The sequence below is a fragment of the Nyctibius grandis genome, chromosome Z, assembly GCF_013368605.1.
Source record: "Nyctibius grandis isolate bNycGra1 chromosome Z, bNycGra1.pri, whole genome shotgun sequence".
Classification (NCBI taxonomy): Eukaryota; Metazoa; Chordata; class Aves; order Nyctibiiformes; family Nyctibiidae; genus Nyctibius; species Nyctibius grandis.
The window spans coordinates 59,767,704-59,782,079 of NC_090695.1; the positions used below are offsets into that span (position 1 = coordinate 59,767,704).

At 48.1% G+C, this 14,376-nt stretch overlaps 1 protein-coding gene across 1 annotated transcript in view; it reads right to left on the bottom strand.

The window, feature by feature from the left end:
• The window catches only part of PSD3 (pleckstrin and Sec7 domain containing 3), an 83,004-nt gene that overhangs the window by 28,591 nt on the left and 40,037 nt on the right, over positions 1 to 14,376 (bottom strand). Inside the window, exons 8-10 of the mRNA XM_068422297.1 lie at positions 12,555 to 12,586; positions 12,428 to 12,433; positions 1,071 to 1,116 (exon numbers count right to left, since the gene is read on the bottom strand). Coding sequence (XP_068278398.1) covers positions 1,071 to 1,116; positions 12,428 to 12,433; positions 12,555 to 12,586 — 84 coding nt within the window. The remainder of the gene's footprint in view (positions 1 to 1,070; positions 1,117 to 12,427; positions 12,434 to 12,554; positions 12,587 to 14,376) is intronic.

A 14,376-nucleotide genomic window follows, 5' to 3' on the forward strand; every position in this document is an offset into this window, starting at 1 on the left:
TGCACAAGGCGAGGAAGGTGCCAAGGAGCTGTGAACCAGCCAAGCTGTGAAGGCATCAGGGAGCTGTGAACCAGGGGTGTCACCAACAGGTATTTCCCAACTCAGTGAAAGAACAATGGTCTCCACCCGGCGGAAGAAGATCAAAATGGATGTGGGAACCCAGACAGAGCTCCCACGGAAGGAGGCGATGGTGCAGGTCGCAGGCTGCAGGGAATGTCACAGCATCTCTGTGGTGACAGGGGGCTGTGTGCGCTGGGGGTTGTGTGCGCTTTGAGCAGGTAGATGATCTGCTCAGCCGAGCGGCACAGCTGCAAAGCCAGGTTGAAAGGCTTCAAGCCGAAGTAGAAAGGCTTAGGAGCATTTGAGAGGCTGAAAGGGAGATAGAGTGGTGGAGCCAGGCTCTGCCCTCCCTGCAACAAAAATGGGAGCACCTGCCGGAGAGCTCCCAGGATAGAGGGACACCTGTACTCTGCCCCTCTCAGGTGGAAAACAATAACCTAGAGGAAAGGAGTGAGTGGAGGCAAGCCTATGGCCGTGGCAAAAGGCGAGTGCCCTCCTTGCTTACCTCGCCTCCACAGGTGCCTCTGAGAAATAGATATGAAACCCTAGTGGAATACAGCCAGTCCAATGGGGATGTGGTGGAGAGGCAACCTATATCAGAGGTCCCACCACAGTCAGAAAAACCTGACAGGCATATAGCTACCTCCTCCACAAGGAAGAAGATAACAGTTTTAGTGGTTGGAGACTCCTTCCTAAAGGGAACTGAGGGCCCAATATGCAGAGCTGACCCCCATCACAGGGAGGTCTGCAGTCTGCCTGGAGCCTGAATCAGGGATATCACCAGGAAACTCCCCAACCTGGTAAGGCCACAGACTACTACCCTCTGCTCATCTTCCAGACAGGTGGGGAAGAAGCTGCATCCCGTAGTCTGAGGGGGATGAAGAAAGACTACAAGGCCCTAGGACGGTTGGTGAAAGAGTCTGGGGCACAAGTTGTTTTCTCCTCCCTCCTTCCATTTTCAGGTGATGACATGGGATGGAATAGTAGGATTCTCTCTATAAATGCCTGGCTACGAGACTGGTGCTACAGGCAGGGCTTTGGGTTCTTTGGTAATGGCTGGTTTTATAAGACACCAGGCGTGACGGTAATACATGGGAAAGGTTTGTGTCGTAAGGGCAAAAGGGTTCTGGGACAGGAATTAGCAGGGCTCATTCAGAGAGCTTTAAACTAGATTCGAAGGAGGATGGGGAAGTATCTGGGCTTGCACCACTGGGGCAACACTCTAGTGTTGAGGTAGACCAGGAGGCCTCCCATCCCCCTAGGGTGAAATCGGTGTGCTCAGCTCGCTCCCTGAAATGCCTGTACACCAATGCACGCAGCATGGGGAATAAACAGGAGGAGTTAGAAATCCGTGTTCGGTTGGGGGGCTATGATCTAGTGGCAATTACAGAGACTTGGTGGGACGCCTCGCATGACTGGAATGTGGTCATGGATGGCTATGTCCTGTTCAGGAAAGACAGGCCACTAAGGAGAGGTGGTGGAGTTGCTCTTTATGTGAGTGAGCAGCTAGAATGTATTGAGTTCTGTCCAGGGGCGGATCAGGAGCGAGTTGAGAGTTTGTGGGTGCGAATTAAGGGGCAGGCTGGCAGGGGTGATACTGTTGTGGGTGTCTATTACAGGCCACCGGATCAGGATGAGGACGGTGATGAGGCCTTCTACAGGCAGCTGAGAGCAGTCTCGCAATTACAGGGACTGGTTGTCATGGGGGATTTCAACTACCCTGATATTTGCTGGGAGGCCTACTCAGCCAGCCATCCTCAGTCCAGGAGGTTCCTCCAGTGCATTGATGATAACTTTCTGATGCAAATGGTGGATGAGCCAACTAGGAGAGGAGCGCTGCTGGATCTTATCCTCACTAACAAGGAGGGTCTGGTTGAAGAGGTGAAGGTTGAGGGCAGCCTTGGTTGTAGTGACCATGAGATGGTAGAGTTCAGGATCTCATGTGGCAGGAACAGAATAGCTAGCAGAATCACAACCCTGGACTTCAGGAGGGCCAACTTTGGCCTTTTCAAGCAATTGCTAGGGGAAATCCCATGGGACAGGGTACTAGAAGGTAAGGGGGCCCAAGATAGTTGGTTAGCATTCAAGGACTGCTTCTTCCGAGCTCAAGATCAGAGCATCCCAGCAGGTAGGAAGTCAAGGAAGGGTACCAGGAGACCTGCATGGTTAAACAGGGAACTGCTGGGCAAACTCAAGTGGAAGAAGAGGGTGTACAGATCATGGAAGGAGGGGCTGGCCACTTGGGAGGAATATAAGTCTGTTGTCAGAGGATGTAGGGAGGCAACTAGGAAAGCTAAGGCCTCCTTGGAATTAAACCTTGCAAGAGAGGTCAAGGACAACAGAAAGGGCTTCTTCAAATACATTGCAGGTAAAACCAACACTAGAGGCAATGTAGGCCCACTGATGAATGAGGTGGGGGCCCTGGAGACAGAGGATAAAAAGAAGGCGGAGTTACTGAATGCCTTCTTTGCCTCTGTCTATACTGTTGGAGGCTGTCCTGAGGAGCCCCGCACCCCTGAGGCCCCAGAAGAAGTCAGGATAGAGGAGGAATCTGTCTTGGTTGATGAGGGCTGGGTCAGGGACCAATTAAGCAATCTGGACGTCCATAAATCCATGGGCCCTGATGGGATGCACCCGCGGGTGCTGAGGGAGCTGGCGGAAGTCATTGCTAGGCCACTCTCCATCATCTTTGCTAAGTCCTGGGCAACGGGAGAGGTGCCTGAGGACTGGAGGAAAGAGAATGTCACTCCAGTCTTCAAAAAGGGCAAGACGGAGGACCCGGGGAACTATAGACCGGTCAGCCTCACCTCCATCCCCGGAAAGGTGATGGAACAACTTGTTCTTGGTGCTGTCTCTAGGCACATCAAGGATAGGGGGATCATTAGGGGCACTCAACATGGCTTCACCAAGGGGAAGTCATGCTTAACCAACTTGATAGCCTTTTATGAGGACATAACCCGGTGGATAGATGATGGTAAAGCTGTGCATGTGGTCTATCTCGATTTCAGTAAAGCGTTTGACACGGTCTCCCACAGCATCCTCGCAGCTAAACTGAGGAAGTGTGGTCTGGATGATCGGGTAGTGAGGTGGATTGTGAACTGGCTGAAGGAAAGAAGCCAGAGAGTGGTGGTCAATGGGACAGAGTCCACTTGGAGCCCTGTGTCTAGCGGAGTCCCTCAAGGGTTGGTACTGGGACCAGTTCTATTCAATATATTCATTAATGACTTGGATGAGGGAATAGAGTGCACTGTCAGCAAGTTCGCTGATGACACAGAACTGGGAGGAGTGGCTGACACACCGGAAGGCTGCACAGCCATTCAGAGGGACCTAGACAGGCTGGAGAGTTGGGCGGGGAGAAACTTAATGAAATATAACAAGGGCAAGTGTAGAGTCCTGCATCTGGGCAAGAACAACCCCAGGTATGAGTACAAGTTGGGGACAGACCTGTTGGAGACCAGCGTAGGGGAAAGGGACCTGGGGGTCCTAGTGGACAACAGGATGACCATGAGCCAGCAATGTGCCCTTATGGCCAAGAAGGCCAATGGCATCCTGGGGTGTATTAGAAGGGGTGTGGTCAGCAGGTCAAGAGAGGTTCTCCTCCCCCTCTACTCTGCCCTGCTGAGGCCGCATCTGGAATATTGTGTCCAGTTCTGGGCCCCTCAGTTCAAGAAGGACAGGGAACTGCTAGAGAGAGTCCAGTGCAGAGCCACGAAGATGATTAAGGGGGTGGAACATCTCCCTTAGGAGGAGAGGCTGAGGGAGCTGGGTCTCTTTAGCTTGGAGAAGAGGAGACTGAGGGGTGACCTCATTAATGTTTATAAATAGGTAAAGGGCAAGTGTCAAGAGGATGGAGCCAGGCTCTTCTCAGTGACATCCCTTGACAGGACAAGGGGCAATGGGTGCAAGCTGGAACACAGGAGGTTCCACTTAAATTTGAGGAAAAACTTCTTTACGGTGAGGGTGACTGAATGCTGGAACAGGCTGCCCAGAGAGGTTGTGGAGTCTCCTTCTCTGGAGACATTCAAAACCTGCCTGGACACGTTCCTGTGTGATATGGTCTAGGTAATCCTGCTCCGGCAGGGGGATTGGACTAGATGATCTTTCGAGGTCCCTTCCAATCCCTAACATTCTCTGATTCTGTGATTCTGTGATTAATATGCTGAGGAAAATTACCTAACTAATACCAGCAAGCGAGCTGTCTCTGATCAAGGAAGTACCGTATCTGCTCATGGTAACACAAAAGTCTTGAATAGAAATCTCATCTAAGGAAAAAATACCAGAATGCAGGGTTTGAGATTACAGTCATTTTTTCAAGCAGGTTTTGGGGTTTTATGGTTTGTTGTGGTTTTTTTTAAAGTAACTCTGTTAAGCTTGCAAAAGCCTTTAAATTCAAGGTCCAATTTAATTCCTGATAGTCAGTGAGATTTTTTTTTTTGTCACTGACTTCAATGCAGCCAAGACTTCACCATGTGGGCTTACCTGTAAAACTATGCCAGAATAGCTATCCAAAGCCCTGAGACTCAGAGACACCTGATCGTTTCCCCAGTCACACACCCAAACATAAACACATTCCTTTTCCAAGTGCAAAACAGAAAAAGAACGATAAGCATCTTTCATGCTTGAAAATCAATGTCCTGGAATGCTGCCTACTAATATCGTTACTCTTTCAATTCATAGGAAAGATGCCAGTAAGTTTGATACCAAAGGTCACGATTCTGTTGTTGATACCAGCCTGCAAAGAAAAGGGTCTGGAGGCTGACTTAAGCCTGGGTGGATATCAGAAAGTTGGGATGGATTTCTTTTGAGAGGGAGTAGGTACGTCACTTGGATAAGCGTGTCTGATTTCAGCCCTCCAGTAGCTGATGCATACAATGGATAAATCCCTATTACTACAAGCTAATGGAGTTCTTCAAATAGGCCACTTGACTCAAGTGAAGTATTTTGGTATGGAATGTCCCTGATTCTCACACTTATAATCCACATTAGTAATTTACCTTATATACATAGCTAGATTTACTCCCTCTCGCACATAACTCCTACACAGCCTCAAAATATGTTAACGTGTAAAAGAACTGTTGATGCACGTGATTACCAAAAAGTAGCACACCAAGTATGAACAAGCCTGAAACTCACATACTATAATAGCTATGACATGGTCAACAGAAACATTAGCATTTCAATAGCCTTAACTCTGACTCAAAACAAAAGTAATTTGGAAAACTGAAGAGTTTAAACTAGTCTTGTGCACATGCTGCAGCTGAACTTGCAATGAGAATCCCATGTGCATATCCCACTGCTCACCCTGTGATCACTGTCTCCGTTCCAAATCTTGCACGGTCCATTTGAAGATCCTCAACATTCAGCTGTGTGAAAATCTGGCTTGACTGAACCATACACAAGCAGGTCAAACATACTGGTACAACTCACTTCACACTGATGCTACACGTGCAGCAACTTTTAGTCACAGTGTACCATAAAAGTATGTTTCTCAGAACAACAGAACAGATATGACCACCAGGAGGAATCACCCCACTTCCTACTTACATTGAGGGAGGTCCCCACCGCTAACAGAGCTTTGCTGCACTACTAACAGCAATATGATGAAATATTTCCAACTCTGGAGTTTTCACTGCCTATTTCTGTTTACCCTATCTTCTCCAAACTTGCATAAGGAGCTCTGATCCAAAGGCAAACAGCCAGACAAAGGTGAAGGAAAGGGCATTGCTGGCAGTTTGTAGGCAGTTTGCTTAATTTTCACATGAGAGCTATCAAGAGATTTTAAGACCACCCTGCAGGAAGAAAGCAAAAGAACAGGCTAACATTTCTCCTACCATGCAACCAGCAGTCCAGCAGAACTAGATTCACCTCAATTTTTCTGCACAAGCTGATGCTGACATTGATTCCCTGAAGTCACCCGGTATTTTCTATTAGAAGCCACTGTGTTTCTAATGATTTGGCCAAAGCCCCCTTTTACTTTATGACTTTTCTTTTTGTTCCTACTGTGATTAAAATATTCTCTTACATTCCGAGCCAGAAAACTACTTCCACATATAAGGCAAAGAGGCTGCATTTTTTCCCCAGTTGCACCTCCATTTTTTCAGAAGCAGCATTTTATTCCCCAGCTGGTTGGATGAGCTTTTGAAACAGCAAAAACCTGGCCCAGGGTATCAGAAATGTCTTTTGCTGCTCTCTGGCCCAAATGCCTGCAAGACTGGGTCACGACCTCTGAAAATGAACACCTGCCTTGTGCAGTACTGCTTTTTATGGGATTTTGCTGTGAAGGAAGTCTCTAGGGATCACTACAGCCAAAGAGCAGGACATATAAAAGCAGCACTCCAGACTGGTGCAGGAACAACAAATGCCCCAGGCTTTTGCCTTGCAGAAAGTGACATGTGTTTGTCCCAATCCTTACTAATGAGCCAGACTCCATCTTCCTTCTTTAGGGAGTAACAAACACCAACCCAGTCATATGGCGTACATCTGACGAAGGACACAGTGTCCCGCATAGAGCATTAAATATAGCCTCTCAGAAAGTCCTGCTATTTACAAAAACGAAAGAGAAAACCATAGAGAGTACCCACAGCCTGGGCAGCTGTATACAGGGCACATTCAGTCTGTATACCGGGCATGTTCAGTGAGACCTCAGTGAGTAGACCTCTCAAGGGATGGAGATACAGGAGTTCTCATGCCTGCTGCCCCAACCCTCCGCTCTGCCAGAGACTGCTGCTGGGCTGCACCCTACCCACCGTACTCACCAGCCTGTTAGAGCTACTTTACGTTCCTTCTCCAAAGCAATTAATGCTTTAACATTTTTCCTGATGTCTACTGGGCTCTCACATGATCTGGAGAAGAAAAATTTCCTCCTCCCATGTTTTGCAACCAGTAGCAGACATGTACAGCCCAGCACCTGCTCTATCATTTATTTCATAGCTGTTTCCCAAGGCCCTGATTCAGGGAGCAGCTCTTTTCAGCAGACATTTCTCCAGAGTATGATTATATCAAACAAACCTGGAGACAAGCACTTAAAAGCTTCACTAAATTGCAACAAAGCTGATCAGAGATTATGGCAGGGACATGACTTTCACTGTACTTAACTAGCTGCAAGGACAGGTTTTATTAACTCATGTTTTCTCTCTGGGAAATAGAAAAAAAAAAAGCTCTGATTTAAAGCACTCTTACAGTTTGACAACCACCACCACTTCTTACCTGCTAGCTTGGGAAGTGCTTGGCAAATTTCCTATCTAAGCCAGAAAACTAGAGGCGGGGCCACAGCAGGGAATGCCAGAACAAATACTGCACAGGTCTCATTTTCCAAGCTGGACCGACACCACTTGGAAAGGGGAGAGACTTTCTATCTCTTTTAGCATCCAAGGCTACTGTAGCTGCCAAACCCCCAGCTACCAACTACTCAGCAGTATGCAACTTCACTGCTTCAACTCTTAAACTGAATTACCCAGACTGCAAAAACCTACTCCTTACGGCTTTCCCTTTTCTGAGAATTGCCGATCTCTGGGTCCACCACAACTGAAGCCCAGCACTGCTCTAAGCTCCCTGGAGAAACAAATACTGTTTTGAAGGAAGAATAAAAGAAATTAACTGCTGCATGAAACAGAATAGCAGGCAACATCCTAGACACCTTCCTTATTTTAACTCCAATGCTGTTTCCTACAGCTGCAATTTGACCCTTAGCAGACTGCAGTATAAAAAAACCAATGCGATTTGTTATGTATTTGTGGGATTTGTTTGTATTCGTGCACAAACTGGGCAAGAAACTTACACTTTCTTTTTTAAGTGGAAGCCTGTAACTCTGTAAGGAGCTGCTGAATTCCATCCCCATTTTCCCTTTGGTAAGTAGGTAGGTCAACTAAAAATCCAGATTTTCACAAGCTCTCACCAGTTGGTACTTTTATTCCAACTGGAAAGAGAAGCAAAGCTACGAGGGAGTGCTTCTGAAAATTCCTGTTTATTTTACAAAGCTGCCAAGAAAAAAAGGTCACTCTCCATCCTCACCTCCCTCAAAACCTTGTCACATTCACGAACCATTGGACCCATTTAAACAGGCTGCTCTCGGCACCTGCTGACTGCCGGTTATGCTGTGACTCAGCCTCTGCATGCAGAAGCAGTGAACAAAAGAAAGGCACAACCAGGTGTGCACACAGGGACAAAGACGTAATGAATTACCCAGATACTCATCTAGGTAACAAGTAGGCACAGGATCCCCAAAGCCTGGCCAGCAGGGTGCAAGAGGTCCTAGGGCACAGTGCGAGTCCTTCCCTCGAAAGGCAACGTAGGGCTGGCTCTTGAAGAAGACTACTGACTTTTTGTACACACTAGGCCACCCAGAAAAGCCTGCCAAGAAGGAAAGGAATACACTGCAGGTATTTCTTACACCTGCTCTGTGCACAAAAAAGGAGCCAGAAATGCCTGCTGTCAGCAGGTAAACAGGCAAAAACAAAATCAAGTTCAGAGAGCCAGCAGGGATGACTCAGACTGTCTTCTCCAGTTTTTGTTTCCCAGGCTCTCTACTCACACCCAGTTCCACCCTGATTTCTGGAGTCATTGTTGGGGGAATAACCACCTGACCATCACAGGAGATACCCCGGGTGGCTTTTGCAGCCCCCGGGACAGGGATGCACATGTGCTCTCTGACTCAGGCCCCTGCCACCCTCCCTGCAGCCACTAGCAGAAGCAGCCCTGCCTGGGGACATTTCTTCTTCACCTCCAGCTGGTAGCAGCACGGTTGATCCCAGGCAGCCAAGGAAGCCCCAGTCACACTTCTGGGCAAAGACATGCTCAGTCTTTGTAGTTAGAAGTGCTCAGTCAGAAGTTCAGTGTCTCCCCCAGTCACTCAGCACCAGTCCATCAGCTCTGCCCCTGGGACCACAGCAGTCAGCCAGGCACCAGCCCCGGCTCCCACCATACATGGTTTATTGGAGAGAGGAAAAACAAAAAAAGCAGCAGAACTCTACAAAAATAAAGGAGGTTACAGAGGCAAGAGATACGAGACATCGCAGGTGTCTGCATGCAGTCCTGATAGGTGTTACTGTGCCTGCCCTTTGGACCCAGCTGTGCCTCTGTGTCATTGCCTTCTGCCAGGTTCCGATGGGGTGCAACATGTTGCTATATACCACTCCCAGTCTGCTGTTTAGGTGATTACCTGAAGGCTGACCCTCCCTCAGAACTGTTGCTTGCATACAGATCTACACTACTCCATCACCTCCTATTTGCCACCCTCCCCCAAAATCCAGATCTTGGCATTTTCTCCTCTCCTCATGCATGGATCTGTAACACCTGGCGAGGCAAGGATAAAGGCTCTGGTCACTGAGTCCCTACAGCTCCTTGCCAGGCTCAAAGCCCACATGCCCCTGATGTCTCACACATTTTCCCGTTTCTGACAAGGATGCAGCAAGGATGCCAGAGTAGTACCCCAAGCATAGCACGTCTGCTGATATCACTCTCAATTTCAAATTCCACTGGTTTGTACAACAAACGTTCTTCTAACTAGCCGGCATACATTATTCATAAAACAGCACAGAGCTCTTCAGCAGCATATGGAACCGATGAATGTTGTTTTGGTGTGGGTGGAGATAGGGTTGATAGGAATGTTTTAGGGGGAAGGAAAGGAGATCATTTCACCCAGGGAATTTCAAGTGCGTCACCAACTGGAGGAGAACATTTCTAAGAGAAACTCCTCTGTTAAAAATCTAGTTTGTGTGAAGAAGCGGGGGGAGGGAGGGAAAGAAAAAAGGAAGGGAAGATTGTGCCAAATATATCATCATAAAACAGAAAAGGATGGTTAGCTGGGGCTCCTGAGAGCCAAGAAATTAATGCCACACAAGAAATGCATCCTCTGTAAAATTGATACATGGAGGTTGCTGGAAAAGATCTGTTCTGTACTTGCTGGAGTGTTTCATCAGTGTTACTAGTAAAGGCAGCATACTGATTATGGGTGAACAGAGATAAGGCTAGAGAAGTGTTTCTTGATAGTGGAGCACCTACACAGCCCGTTTCAGAAATTGTTCTACTGGCCCTGTGCACTTGCAGGCAGAATAGGCACAGGCACTCTGCAATTCAGTCCCGTGGCTGCAGGAAAACACAGTCTGTCGGGAGGAAAGACTGCTCAGTACGCTGGGTCACATGGATGATCCTACTGTCCTCTGACTCACCTTGCATGTAGCCTGGGTTTGAGCCCACTCTCCTGAGGACAACAGTACATCAATTCACAGTATCCTTTTCACAGGTTCTCCTGCTGGCCTGAGGCTGCGATACCTGCCTACAAAACACACTCGGCATGCATCACCTAGCGAAGCCTGTATACATACAGGTGCATGTATGTACATATGTGTGCACAGAAGAACTACCTAGTGTTTTTCAAGGAGATTATGGGCCCTTGGGCTACCTAGCTCCTTTGACGCTGGCAGCAGGCAGACCTCGTATGCAGGCACCATGTTGGTGCCTTGTGCACGCATGAGGATATATAATACTCTCCAGCTCAGCAAAATAGGCTGAGTCACATAAGTGCAAAGTATCAGAGGAGTACGTTTCTGAGGCACAAACGGGTTAAATCTGCCTCCTGCTCTAAGTCAGCTGAAGTACTCACAAAAACAGGTCTTGAGCATTGTAATTACTTTGTATGAAGAGCAGATAAAATACAAGGCAGTCCAGACACAAAGGGGGAAACACACCCACAGAAATGTTGAAGAGGACAAGTCTACAAACCAAGCCCTGCTTGAGACCGAGGGGATCTACACGGCACCACTGTCCAGGAAGCCCAGCCTACAACTGAAGACATTTCGTGAGAGATGATGTACAAGCACATAGACGCAGACTTACACTGATAAAAAGACCTCCTTTGCAATGTTACACATTGGCAACAACTTCCAGGTCTCTTCCACCAACAAAACAGAAGAGCTAAAGCTCAAATATAAATCAATTCTCTAAATCAGTGATATCTCAGCAAAATAGAGGGGCAGACAAAGAACAGAAGGGGGAAAAGACATATGGAAAGAACAGGGCTGCCCAAAATCACAAAACCAATCAGTGGCAGAGCTGCTTGTCATCTTGTCAACTGGGCAGGTGTCACCGATGGGCATGTAGGGTTCTTCTCAGCCCCCCATAACACAGCTTTTACAGGTCTCAGATGGTCCACAGACACAAATACCTTTGTAAGAAATAAGAGAACAGCACTACAAAAAAAAAGCTCCAGTATGCTTCCCAACTTACTGAGCTTGGCAGAAGGATATCTCTGCAAGTGGGTGTCTCTCACACAACAACCTACAGCACTCAGGAGGCAGAAATGTGAATCCTACAGAGGGATAAACACAGAGCGTTCATTGCTGCAGCAGCTAACTGTGTCAGACACCATCCCTGGGAGAAAGTCCCTGCCCTGAGGACATTGCACCATGCATACACAGTGGACACAAAGCCTGGAAGAGGGAAAAGAGGGACAGAGATTAAGTGATTCACCCAATGTCAAAAGCTTTGAGTTTCCACCGTATGCAAAGACCTTTCATACTTAAATCCTCCCACTGAATACCATGCAATTATTCCCACGCCTAGGGTGAAAGATCACAAGAGCAGGGTCCCAGAGCACCTGCAAGATGCAGCCTTTACTTTGGCATTTGCTGGAGTAGCAGATACTGCATCAGCAAGAGCCCAAGAATGATGGCCACGCTATTTCTCTGCCACAACCTCAGCAGTACCCTATTTCTTACTTATGGTCAGTAAGGCCCTCAAAATGGAGCTTCCTGAAACTGGACTGAATAAAATACTTCATTTGCATTACTCTGTGATTAAAGTTCTGCAGCTGAGGCTCTGAAATACCATACAACCTGTAAGCCAGCAGAGCACGATCTGCTGGGAACTACTGTGCAGCACTGTGATCTTTTCACCATAGCAGAGGAGGTTTCTCTCAGGAGAGATACGAGACTTAGGGTAGGGACAGTACAGAAGGATCCATGCATGTGCCTGCTTGTTTGCATGCACAAGGACACAATACATGGTTAAATGCCTTTGGCTGATGCTCTGAAATATTTCAGTGTCATTCAACATATCTTTGCAAATGGTTATATCTTCTAATCTGAAGGCAGAATCAATTTGCAGCAGGAATGAAATTAGAGGCATATTTGGTCACTGCATAAAGTTCATCCAACCCTTGGAGACACAGAGCACCTTTGGGAGGGAGACAGCTATTAGAGCTCTTGCCAGGGCTTCCTGGGTGCCTCTCAGTTATTGAGCGGGAGCGAGGAATGAGGAAAGAAGCAATACTGCATGGATTTGGGGTTGTTTGCCTAGGAACTGAACAACTGGGCTGGGCGAGGAGATGCTGCACACAGCCACTGTAGCCACTGGGCATAGCCCGTGCTACTGACCACTACAATACACTAATGTATTCCTATAAATGTACAAGTGATGCCTTCCTAATAAATATTTGATGGCAATATTTAATCATGCATGCACGTTAGATGATATTTTTATCTAGCACCCACACCTACTAAACCACAGAGCTGTAGAAAAGGAGTAAAACCTACATTTCTATGGAAAATCACTCCCATTAAACAGATAATCCCAAGGACATCACTTGCCAACTCCAGCATCTTTCCCGAGAGCAGAGTGATAGCCAGTTTTCACTGTTTACTATTGCATCAAGCTCAGTAACAGGGCATTCCTCCAAGAGCCGATCACTATCACACACCAGACCTTTTTCACCTTCAAGTCTCTCCTCAAGCCTAAAGATTTTTCTTCTGACCTGGCAGCAATTCTGTGATCACTGCAGATCATCCAGAGCCCTTAATTCCTGCAGAGCGTAATCTTTTCAACAACACCACCTCCACTCCTAGTAAAGAGAAACACTATGAATATTTAGTTATTTACCTTGCTTTCTTTAGTAGAAAACTCAGATGAGTTGGAGATTTTCATAGATTTTGACCGATGGGACTGCCGCCAGAGAGATTCTTCTCGGGAGTATTTCACCGAACCTGTGGCTCTCACCCGGACTTTGCTGGTGCTCTGAACACTGTTAACTCCAATCATTTCCAAAAGTAAGCGTATGGGATGGGGGAGAAGAAAGCTAATGGCACTTCCCAATCCCCTGCAGAGGAACTGGAAAACGTTATGTCTGAAGAGCCCAGGCTCAAGCAATCAGTGTTTGCTTAAAGCGCACTAGGCTGTTTTCCCCAGCATCTTCAGGCACACTGTTTGGAGCCAGCCTGATTGTTCCAGGCATTGCTCACGTCACTGGACAGGGAGGAAAAAAAAAAAAAGAAGAAAAAGAAGAGGCTGATAGAAACTCCTCCCCTGCTCCACTCCCCTCTCCAGCATCAACTCCCCCTTCACACACACACCAACAGCAAGAGGGAGAGAGGTGGAGAGAAAGATGCTGAAACAAATGCCAGCACATCAAGCAAGAGATTCATTTTCAGTTCACACAGCCGCACTTCCCTGCCTGCAACAGCCTGCCATGCTCATTACTGCCTGCAATAACAAAGGACACCGTAAAAAGAGTCTTCAATCACCTGCCAGCTACAGGCTTCTGGATGTGAGATATACCGAGGGATTCCCAAAGCACTGGAGAAACAAGTGAAAGCCCAGGTTCTGGCAAGCCCCAGAGAGATGCCCCAGGAAACTTCCACAACTCTAAGCATTTGTACTCGTTAGCCAGAGTCACTGGGGTGCCTTTCCAGGGAGTAAGGGAGAGGAAGACCACTTTCACGCTCTAAGAGGGGCTTAGGGGAAAAGAGGTGACTCTCCCAAGGTGACCAGTGCAAACCTGTGAGCAAGCAGCTTGGGACCCATCTGCCCCCTCAGCATCCAGGAGAGCTGTGGTCGTACCCCTCCACAAGCAAACTGCACGCTCCAGCAGCTGACCCTGTGAGCGATGCTGCTCCAGAGCGGTACCCTGTTCCTCCCCAGAGGGAAACCCACATCGCCCAGTGACAGGAGGGCCACTGCCATGGCCCATGCACGCCACACGCACTGTTCCAACCCACGGGAGCCCAGCTCCGCAGGTCAGGCATGCTCCCAGGGCCTGGAGCCACTCTCCCCCACGCAGGGGGTGAGGGGAGGCCGGCGCCAATGGCAGCCAGTGCTCGTACTGGGGTGGATGTGCTATACAAGGGAAAGGAGCGATGTTTACCTCAATGTTGCAAAAGCACCATCATTTCTGGCTCCTGGAGACCCAGAGCGCAGCAGACTGTGCATTGCCATGGCAACCTGCTCCAATATGAAAGAGAGATCTCTTCTCTGCTCAGCACTGGGTCCTGGCAGCTGCCGGCAGATGCCGGGGCAGGTGTGGCAGCTCGTGCGAGCGCCAAGGCA